This window comes from Sinohyriopsis cumingii, chromosome 14 (genome assembly GCF_028554795.1).
Source record: "Sinohyriopsis cumingii isolate HCF-2022 chromosome 14, ASM2855479v2, whole genome shotgun sequence".
NCBI lineage: Eukaryota > Metazoa > Mollusca > Bivalvia > Unionida > Unionidae > Sinohyriopsis > Sinohyriopsis cumingii.
In genome coordinates, this window is record NC_142974.1 from 67,817,502 (window position 1) to 67,829,587 (window position 12,086).

The 12,086-nt window shown below is 37.0% G+C and overlaps 1 protein-coding gene across 2 annotated transcripts in view; it reads left to right on the forward strand.

Moving 5' to 3' along the window:
- The window catches only part of LOC149784061 (uncharacterized), an 80,540-nt gene that overhangs the window by 27,381 nt on the left and 41,073 nt on the right, over positions 1 to 12,086 (forward strand). For both annotated transcript variants that reach the window (XM_089932160.1, XM_089932161.1), the window contains exon 8: positions 4,294 to 4,510. In XM_089932160.1, coding sequence (XP_089788286.1) covers positions 4,294 to 4,510 — 217 coding nt within the window. The remainder of the gene's footprint in view (positions 1 to 4,293; positions 4,511 to 12,086) is intronic.

The window sequence follows — 12,086 nt, forward strand, 5'->3', positions numbered from 1 at the left end:
CTTGACATAATCTTAATATTGAAACTGAAACGGTATTGTAACTAATTTAACATATAAAGAATTATTCATAGACGGCCCCGGTTGGCCAAGTGATCTAAAAAGTGCCCGCCTTTACCGATCACTGCCATTTCACTTCTGTCGCCGCAGGTTAGAGTTTCGGGCTCGGCCAATGTGGATATGTGAGAAAGCTTGCTACTAGCCTCCCGTGGGTCGGTGGTTCTCTACTCGGTTTTCGTGAGTTCTTCCTCAGCTGGCTATATTGGCTGCCTTGTATTGCCTATTCATGCACTGAAAAATGACGTTAAAGCCCAAAACAACAACGAAGCAACTTTTCGGGATTATGTATTCAAAATGAATTAAACAAAAAGCATGCCTCTAATTAATTGTCATGTTGATTCGAAAACTACTACTAGATCTGTGGAAGATTCTCTATGTACCATTATATATATATATATATATATATATATATATATATATATATATATATATATATATATATATATATATATATATATATAGATAGATAGATAGATAGATAGATAGATAGATAGATAGATAGATATATAGTGGAGTTTATATTTTTTACGTGGTTTTCACTGTGTGTGGGATGATTGACCGCGGTGTTATGGCCCGATGGAGCAAATATTAAACTATAAAATTAATGGATAGACTAAATGTAGATATAACCAGAGGTATATAACAGAACGAGACGAGCGCCCGTATACAGATTATAACAATTCAATTAATTAGATAAACAAAAATATATGCTGTACGAGACCAATTGCAGGATGCACATTTTCTAGAAAATAAATTAATTCAAAATTTTAGATGAAATTAGCAGTTCCTTGTGCATAGATACGGAGCATTTTATGCATAATCTGATTTGGTTGTTAGCCTCCTTTAGGCGCAATGGATCTTGTCAGCAATGGGCCATTGGTTAATAACTCCCTGGCCTCTATGTATCTGATGCACTAATTAAACCTTTACGAAATACGTCAAGAAGTTGTTGATGATATCGTCCTTGTCATCGAACATGGGCATGGTGATCTGGATTGTCACCTATTTTCGGATCATCTCTTTATTTGACCTGAATGTTCTGTGGAGTCTACGCCCCTCCTGGATTCGGCTTCGGTCTTTAACCTCTCAACTGATAAGGAATGTTCACGTTCCCTGGCTCTTTTCTTGGATTTCAATCTTGCTAACTTAAGTTTTTTCTCCTTCTCTGCTGCTTGTCTTTCTTTTTCTAGGTAGGCCGCTTTCTTGTGTTATATTGCACTTCGCTCCCCAAATTCAGCTACCTGGGCCCATTCGTAATCTAACTTATCCTTCCAACTAAACTTAAATTCCTTGTCTAATTTCTTGCATGTCACCATCTTGGTCTACTTTTACAGTATCACATAAAACGTAGCTTAACGCAGTCTAGGTTTCCCTACCTTCAGTCTAGACCAACTAGTCCACTAAAAACTATCTCCTACATGTAACTACCTACGTCTGGTAAAACCATGCCTGTGAACACATACGAGAATATCCTTTGCACAAACAATCTGAAAAACGGGCAGTACATAGCCTGAAATTCAAGGTAACGTTGACACACTAACACAAGGCGCAAGTATTGCTTCGCGACTTACCCATCTATTATCGCAAAAGAATACAAAGATAACTTTGCCTCCGAATTTCACAAATTCAGTATACGAATCTTTTCTACTAAATCATCGTGAATAATATTGCATGTACATGACCGAACCTCTTACAAAGCTATTATCGCAATATTAAAAATGGCTGGAAGATTGCACTTTGCAAATAAAATGCACAGAAAAACGTTCTACTCACTTTAATCGACATTGATTAACCAGCACTACAGAAGTTATCAATATTTGAATAGTTCTATCGTTGCTCAGAGTCTTTCACTCAAATAAATTGTCCTATCCTGGACTAAGGGTCCCCAGTAACAGCGCGATGATTCCGTTTTGATGCTTATCAATGTCCAAGGAATGGTCGACCGCGGTCATATAAACCGGATCGAGCGAATATATATGTAAATATATAATTTAACGGACGGAAACAATGGAAATATTAGCAAAGTTATACAATTAAACTAGATGAGCCTCCGTAAAGAGAATGTATTAATTTAATTAATTGGATAAACAAAAATATAAAGTGTGCAAGACCAATTGTAGGTTGCACCTCTACCACAATTTATTTTAAATTCAAATTTCTAAAATGCACTTAGCAGTTCCGTGTACTAGGATACCACAAATGTCATAAAAGAATCAAGTGAACATTTCAAACTTTAATTCTCCGGCATGTCTGCATAAAATGAGCTGGTTGCTGACCACTAACTAGAATCAAAGTTACTTGTTTGTTCGAATCGACTTATACAGCAACACTCATATTCCACCTCCTGATCCATTCTTCGTTCAGCCGTGGGCTCCTTAATATCAGACATAAAATCCTTACTACCTCACGTGGCATCTTTTATGTTCGACGTGGAATCCTTAATATCCAACGTAAAATCGTTACTATCCGACGTGGAATATATTTTTCTGATACATTAAATAGATGTGGACTAACAGTTTGCCCTACATTACGTCTGATAAGGAACTAACATTCCATCTTTAATTAGACTTCAGAATATCATGTCAACTTTCACAACAGACAAATAACGTCTGTTGCTCCAGGCCATATACAATGAACACAGTAAAAGAAAATTATGTATTTCTGCAACAGACTAGTTACCATCACTAAATTATCAATATCGTCGTTTGCTTCGTTTAATGACAATGAAGACCCTGCAGTGTACACTATTAATAACTAACTTGACACATGCAGTCATATGGTTGACAGTAAATAGCCTTATATTCCACATTCCTCCACCAATTTTAATACAACCGATTCTTAGGTTCAAAGACTTCATATCCTATAAAACAACTAGATCAAACAAATTCCATTTCTGAGCTTAAATACACTATTGATTACTAACAATTCGTCGCCATAAAGCGTTACGCAAACACAATAATAGTCAATTCTTATCATTCATTATTCATAAACCATTTAAGATAAATAAATTCAAACAAATATCTTATGACTGATATAAATGAAAATTATATATAAAATTAAGACACGGTACTTTGTACCCTGCGCTTCGAGATTAGCACTCTTTAGGTGTCTCGCAAAGAGTTACAGGTACAGGTCCCTTAGACCACGTTTAATAAGGCTACTACTTCCCCCTGGAGCCATGACCTTTCTCCTGGCGGGAAAGTTTGGACTGCCTAATTTTGCTGTGTAAGACATTCATAAATCACGAGATTTTTCCCTGGGAAATCCATCAGAGATGGATAACTTCTCCAATCAGATATCTGGTTCATTCAACCGCCATTATTAACACAGGCCACTGCCGTACTGGAAAATGTTACATATTTTTCCCCCAGATCGATGAACATACCGATCACAGGAAGGTTTCCACGTATGACAAATATTTAAAGAAGTATGAACGCTGTTTCTGCTACATTTCAACCCATGGCATTTCGATAAACAAAACCTACACCTTACCATTTCATCCAGTTTCGCATGACATAGTTATCAAACGTAACCTCATTATCAATCTAAGACGTCCTCACCAGATGGATTCAGATGCTAGAGTACTTAAACATGCCACAGATGTAGCCCACATACATCAACTTAAAATGACTATTTGTTAAAATGACATCTGATAAATTCATTATGTTATGTGTTACGATGATATCTTCAAAATTCACACTGTTACAGTATACCCGACCTATTGGCATTGTTAGACATTTTATTCAAAAATTTATTAATATATTCGAAGAAAATATAAATAATTTAAACTCCCTATCTGTGTAGATGTATGTACACGTTTAATTGATAAATAATAAGTAATTTTATCATAAATATTATTTTGATTTACTTTATTTTAAAATGTGATAATTTCACTTGATCTTAGAAATTCCGTATCGCTGAGAGAAAACAGAAATGCGTAGGCATGGTTTACACTGATGAATTTGTAATCTGATTTTGTTTTTAGGCGTATAATTCGAAATTTACAGCTCGTTTTTTTATTTATGCATAATAAAGATTAATTATCGCTTGATAATACAATACATCGAAGAATTAAGATACCATTGATGACGGACAAGTTTGACAATTTGTATATTAAAAATCAACTTTGAAAAAGGGATCGCAAAACCATATCATATTCAAATCAAATTTAATGACTTGAAACAATTGTGGCATAGTGAGATGGTCTTAAATAATTGCACTGTTACATTTTTGCAGGTTTACTGTTGTATTCAAGGCACAAAGTGGAGGCTTCCGAACGCTTTTGAATCAAGGTTCTATCTGGTCGACTCAAGCCTATCGTGGTCAAACGGATCAGAAGGTAGTTGAGTTTAAGTTTGACTTCGATGTCCCAAAACACTGTTCTGAGAGAAATACAAGCCTGGTATGCACAGCGACTGATTTACCGCTGAGGATTGAAAATGAATTTACCAAGGTAGATAGCATCATAAGAACAATTTACTGTATCTTCTTACATTCATTATATCCAAATATTTTCTTCATAAACTATTCTTGGATGATGTTTGCTAAGTCATCATGATCTTACACGAGCTGTTTTATATCTTACGTTGCACAAGGCAATAGGGAAGAACAAGACAACTGTCACCATCAGTTATGTTATTAGAACAAACATATTTTAGACCTAACGGAATGGATAATTGAGTGAGAACAAGACGCAAAAAGCAAACGTCAAAGTAAACGTTGCATAAGCTCTCTGAGGTTTCGACTTGTTGATTAAAAATATGTTTTGCACTGACATTATTTAGGACGATTTCATTTTGCCATAATTTTTTTTATATGAATGATATAGTTATAAACAACTATTTATCTAAAGGTTTGATGGTATTTTCCTCTGCGGTTAACAAGGCAGAAGCTGTCATTTGCTAAAATATACAATAATTTTTCCCCACATAAATTATACAACGATAACTCACACACCATTAAACTTTTATAATTGCTATTCAAAACTAATTTATTTTTTGTCTCATATAATGGTGTAACCATTTTTTTCTTCTTAATTCCAATGTCTGTTATTAAGAATAATTACGTTTTGTCATTGAATAAATTCCACAAGCCTCTATAGCAAGCAATTTTCCTGACTAAAATATCTTGTTCACTTTGACAGTCTTTAAATTAAACATTGTAAATTAAGAAATAGTTATTTGGTTTATTCAGATAGGTTTTAATTTGAATCTTTGCCTGTGACATTTCTATATACGTGTCACCTCAGGTCAGTTTGAATCATGGGAAAGATCAACACTAGTTAACATCCACGGCTGATATCTACTATGGATGTAACTTTATACAGTGAATTTTCGTCGATGACGTGTGTGTGTGTGATTTTGGATTTTTAACGTAGTTTTAACATTTTTTCAGTCATGTCGCTACAATGTCTGCAGTGTGACAGTTTGTAGTGATGCCTAGCACTGGGGTGTCATGTCGCAGACATGTAGCATGATGTCCCTCCCACATTAGCATGATGTCCTACGGTCGGACGCTCTAACCACTAGGTCGTCGATGGCAATTTACCAGATCGAAACAATTACGCCTCATTTGAATGTATGTTGGCTTTGTCACAGAGAGAGAGAGAGAGAGAGTACATCAGGATTCAAATAATTTCATGTAATCTCATATAATGAAAGTAAGATTCACATAATGTCACGTAATGAAAGTAACATTCAAATAATTTCATGTAATGAAGGTAAGATTGAAATAAGCTAATGTAATGAAAGTTAGATTCAAATAATCTCATGTAATGAAAGTAAGATTCAAAATAATTTAATGTAATGAAAATGACTAAATTGTACTCAGTTGAAACAACATAATCAATTGAAACAAACACATGTATCATGACTCATTTGCAGAGCCGTATGACTCATAAAATCTTTTAAAAACTTGCAAACCTCTCCATTGACAAACTACACAGTTCTCTTGAATTCTTGGGTTACCCCACACTTGTATTGGCCACACACACGCTTCATGGATCCACCATGCGCACAAGTTTGCAAATCAGCGGTTCCGTCTTTGAATGGCATTGATGGTCATGTCAGCTTACATCCCCATACAGACACACAGACGGCCAGACCGACAGCCTGATATACCCACACACACATACGCACAGACAGCTACAATAAAACCAAACTTGACATACTAAATCCACGTAGAGGATCATCATTTCACGCTACGACTTTAAAAACTGAATATACTTCACATATAATTAAAAAAATGTAACACCAACCCATATGGCTGTAGAATTAAATGGAGAACGTACACTCCTTGACAAGATCAAAAAGACCATTGTGTCAGTTGGAAAAAAAATTGAGTTAAATCTACAGGAGAATGAGTATTAGGAAGAGCAAAATACCCGTGCATACCGTGCCTTTAGTGTCTATCACCGCAAGCGATCGACGACGAGATACATGCTAGTCCAGTTGCTTAACTAAAAAACAAAACAATTATCCACCCTTGGTAACGTTGAACGTATGTACGACGAACAATGGTCAAATCGTTCTAAGGCGAAACCGTTCCACAAAGTTTAAGTGCAGTCATGTTTATTCATTCGATCCATTGTGAGTACACCACTCCCTCGATAACTCGCGCACATCGGGGTCCAGAAACATCCACCGCACTATAAGCGAGGGGCGAGTTATCGAGGGACCTATAAAATAAGCCCAAAACCAATAAAGTGATTGACGACATAACGGAAAAATAAGGGGGAGTAGGCAGATTATACTGTTGAATACTCACTTTATAATCGTTCTGAGATTAACTGTTAATAAATATCTCTTCATAACGGTGTACTTTATTATTTTCTCGTAGGACAACATTACAAATTTCAGGATAAATTACAGTATATTGAGGCGATCATCGAAAACATTATTCCATGTGGTTTCCGTTCGCTGAACATGTGTACCACTTCACACATTGTGCACTACGTCACTAATTTTTATGTTGAATTGTATACATTCTAATTTTATTGTTTGAGCCAAATTAGAAGTTTTTTATACACAAAAGATCGACTCTTTTCGAGAAACAGTGTCGATCGAACGATAGATAGATAGATAGATTTGAATGCGATAGAAGTAAAATGGAAAACAAAAAAAACGAGTTAATCAGTACTAACATATTTAATTGGTGTACAAATTTAAAGCAACGTAAATTAGAACAAGTTAATACTTGCCGTTTGTGCCATGCTTGACAAATATCAATTCACTTTTTGAAAAAATCAGTTAATTTTTTTTGTGTGTGTTACTCCTTGGTTTCTCTGCCGCCGAGCAAAATCCCTCAGATTTCTCAACTGCATGAGCTTTACGTAGTCAACATTTTGGGTCTCCAGCCACCTTATGGCAATATCAAAATATTTGCTTCCTGTGCAGAGGGGTGTGGGTGCAACATCTGTGTCTGCATCACTTTCAACACTTGTGTTACTCCAGTTAGAATCGTCTTCTGCTGCAAATTTGTTCGCTATAGAAATAATTATAGTTTCATCTGACATGTATTCGGCTGTAGGGCAATCATTGTCAGCACAAATCCACTCCTCATTCAAGAGAAACGCCCATCTCAGGACCATGAGTCTGTACTAATTTCTCCCAAACAGCCTCGGCATTAATGACATCAGTTTCACTGAAACATTCGAAGTCACTATCGTCGTCGTTGTCTCTGTTACTGTTTTGCTTTACGTCAAAGGCAGCTCCAAGACCCTTAATCCAGCACCCGAGGTCTCTTGTAATCGATTTTGTTTTTAAATGCAACAAACACTTCCCCAAGTTGTTGATCAAAACAAAGCCGGCATGTACATGTAATTAGGTTCTCACAGAAGTACTCACGGGTTTCGATGTGACGGTCGATTGACTCTTTTCATGTTTTCAATGAACAGACTATGTTGTGATTATAATGTTTACACTGAAACGGAATTAAAGGATTAGAACGTGACTTTCACACAGGAAGTCGTTTAATTGGTGTTTATTTCATTCTCTGTTGCCACCTGTTAACATTTGCCAGAAGTTTTCATTGATCGCTATTTCACCAGATTGTTTATTTACAGTATAATGACAACTATTTATCCTAAAAACTTACATAATATATGATATCTTTAAACAGAGGTCTCGCCAGGATTTTAAAACTGGGTCTTTCTGCCTCTGAATTCAATCACTAAATATCAGTATATTTTCTTACTCGGCCGCCAAGTCAAAGCCTTTGAACTAGCCGCCTAGCTGTTGCATCATGTTCTTTTTTTTTTTAATGTACTCTTATGAAATAGCAACAGTACATCAAAGAGTCTTTCAGTCACTTAATTCTGTCATTGTAAATACCAGCACAGTAAACTGATCAACACATTTTCCCACAAAGCAGGTGGCTGAAACAGGACCGGCAAATCTTTGAATTTTCCCGCGGACACCGCGTTATAAGCGGGATCGCGAGTTATCCGGGCGCGAGTTATCGAGGGAGCGGTGTATATCGAACTAATTCAAGTGATGTGACGAACACTAAGGCAATAACTGATACATTATAAGTTCTTTGCAGTTGATGTAAGTCGTCATTTTAGCTGTCGTAACCTTCATCTCTAGCTCATCGTTGGACGGTTTAGTTTTCAGAGAGAGAGAGAGAGAGAGAGAGAGAGAGAATTAATTTGCAAGCATCACTCGGACACTAATTATATAGACCCAACAATAATTTCTACTGGTGCACCTACGGTTCTTCTTGTGGTTGCGACTCCGATCACATCAAGAGCAACAGTTGTTACTGGGGGAAGTCAACCAATATTATTCACGACCGACCACGCGGGTTTGTATTGCAGGATAAGCGCGGTACTCATGGTGAGTTCAATCTGTCAAATGCTGCTCCGTTTCGATTTCACGTCGGTAGCGTATAGGGTCAACTATAGTTCTACTCATAATAACACAATTCGCGATATTGAATTGCTGAACAGGTAGACCTTGTCCAGACTCATCAGGTCCAAGTACAATAGGCGCATACACTTCTAGCCAGTTATCATTTTTATGAGTACATCTATCATACAATTATGGAAAATATAAAGCTCGGGGATATTTAAATCTCCTGCGATTGCGCGTTCTGCTTGCCTTGCTCCATTTTCATTTGGAACACACCGGTTATGCCTGTACCTTTAGCATCTAACGATCGTCTTTGCCCTTTTTTACCCGAACAGTGCCATCTTATTAAATAACAGTAGAGTAAAATATTTGTTCTTGAATGTAACCGGGGTGGATACAGTGGTGAATGCCACATCAACGTTATAGAAACAATCCTTGATTATTTAGAGACTTGTTTGTGTATACAACGCTTGGGCGTTTGCCTGTGCAATGATTCCAAGGTGCCCTCGAGTTAGAAGGGGTACTTTAGGGTGGTTCCAGCTAGCAGTGTCTACTTTACCTTAAACGAAATTGTATTACAGTTCATACTAAGATTTGCTAACACCAGTCTGAAGCAGATACTAATCAACAAGTCGAGCAAAATTATCATCAAACCTATCATCTGCTATCAGCTGATCCAATATCCCGTCGGTAGATTCCGCAACCTCATTATCGCACTGAATCCTTTACTAATATAATAACGATGAAGCTATCTTAAACACAAACACCGTAGACGCTTAATTACTCTTCAGGATAAATATTGAGTACTTCAACCTTGACTTCATCTCCGGCAATTAATGATGCTGACAATGCAACTGTGTAAAATTCGCTATCATTTTGTTTTGTGATTCGTCATATTGGTGATGCAAATTGCTTATCATTTATCATCATCACCAATTTGACCACATGATCTTGTACTTCGAGTTATGATAAATATGTATGATATAGACACGCGCACCTTTAAGATTTGATATTTAGGTTTAACAAAGCCATCATTCTGTTGAACGTAAAATAAGTCGACCATTTGCAAAGGTTGATGTTTTAGTGTTTTCCTCTTCTTTTGTTTTGATTAATATTCCCATAATTAATATCCATGAAGTTACTACATGAGGTGGCTCTGGACATATATGACTTGTTCAAGTACGTATTGTTTTGTTGTCGCTTCAGTCGCCTCAGTACTCATAATCGATTTACAAACTTCTTTCGTCGTATACATGATTGATATCTTCAACAAGTTCGTGCATCAACGTGCGATATTTGGCTCTGTTCATTATGTCAATGGTGAGCAACCTCTGACACATATGTATGGCCTTATTTTGACATTTGCCGCGTTGTTGCAAGAACTGATCACACGAATGTTTACAATGGATCAGCAAGGTTATTGTGGTTTCACAGTCCACCAAGACTGCTTCCATTCTTATCTTCATCTTGTGTGGGTGCATGTTTACATTTTGTATATTTCTTCTTCAAAGTTCGGTATATCTTGTTGTTTTATTTGTTCATATTCTAAGTGTGCGTTTATGCAGATGTACGTTCCGGTTGTTGTTCCGTCCAGCTCTCTGGTTCATCCTGTGTGAAAAAATTGGGAGTTGTTCTGGTTGATATTATTTACGATTTTCTTTGCTCCAAGCTTGACGTACTTGATGTGTTTTCACTTCACGTTTAAATTTATTCCACTCTTCACCTGTTGCCTTACCCTTATTAAACCTCTTACGGTATAATCACTTAATACAAATGTCCGCTGATACCTCTTCGAAACGAACCGTATACTATACCTTGACATATTTTTCCCAATCATTTAGAAACTTACAATACTATTTTCGTTTTCTTGAAGGCCAAGGATGGAGTTGGTGCCTCGGCAGCCTCCTCTTCTGTGACCTTGGAACTAAAATGCGCACCGGTAACTGTTTAATAGTCTTTGCGGTTTTGATATCCTTGGTGCATTGAGCTATCTTACAAACCGGACCAGGTTCTTCTTCTTTTCCATTTAGCGCGCTACTTAATTTGCCCTGGCTTTTGTTGCCTTTTTAATATCTTCAAAACGTTTGGCAATATCCTTTGTTGGTTTTTATCAGCGGTGCAAACGTTTGTTCAAAGCCTGCTGTGATGTCTTCTCGTGCAGTTTGTCACGACTGTAACACATCTTTGACCATTTTGTGGCATCACAAATCAGTTCTTGGTGTTTATGGCGTTCGCGTGAGACACATTTATATCCAAACCCGCACGATATTTATCCCTGCAAGTTTCAGTCAAATTAATAGTTAGATCTGTTGTGATCTGCGCAAACATGTCACGAAATTCATTGCATTGATTACATTTTAGAGCACAGTTCCACATACTCCTCGATTGGTCTACCAAATATTCCTTTTTTGCTTGTCAACAATCCTTTTATTGTCGCTGCTAAACCATTGATGTTCCTTCGAATATTAGCTGGTATCAGCTTAATTTATCAAACATGCTTGTGCTATGTCTGCGTGCACATCAGCGGTCTTAATGTGTATATTAGCCAGTCTGTGTCGGTGTTGAGAATCTTTACCCGGTCCTTGTGAACGGCGACACGTGCTCCATCAAAGATCTTTCGAGATTCAAAGGCTTGGACAGCGATGAGCCTTCGATGCTTATCTTGTATATAACTGGATCCATAATAGGAATGATATGGTTAGATATGCATCTCAATTTGGGCACATCATTCGAGTGTCCATCCCCATTCTGCATTAGTGTATTTCTCCAACGGTTCGATAATATTTTCAATGCCTTTGCCAATTTCGTCATTGATGGCACTGATGTCTTTGCGATTCATGATTGTGCGTGCATCTCTGTGAATCCACGGTGTAGTAGGTGTCCATCATCGTCGTAGCTTCGCGACATATCCAGATGGACAATATCTACTTTACCTCCAAGGTGGCCAGAATTTTGTAACTCCGATGTTGTTTCAGGAATCGTATTTGTTAACAGGTGTCGGATGTCTTTACCTGGTTTGTGTATTGGATAATTATTACGTGATTTTCTAATTTGCCACTACCTGCTTGAAATTTGAATTCAGGTATTTGTGACTGCTGTACTTAATCACTAATATACACGGCCGTTTCAGTAGCAATAGCAGATGCAATACATTGAAGACGGTCTTGTTCATCCTCACTG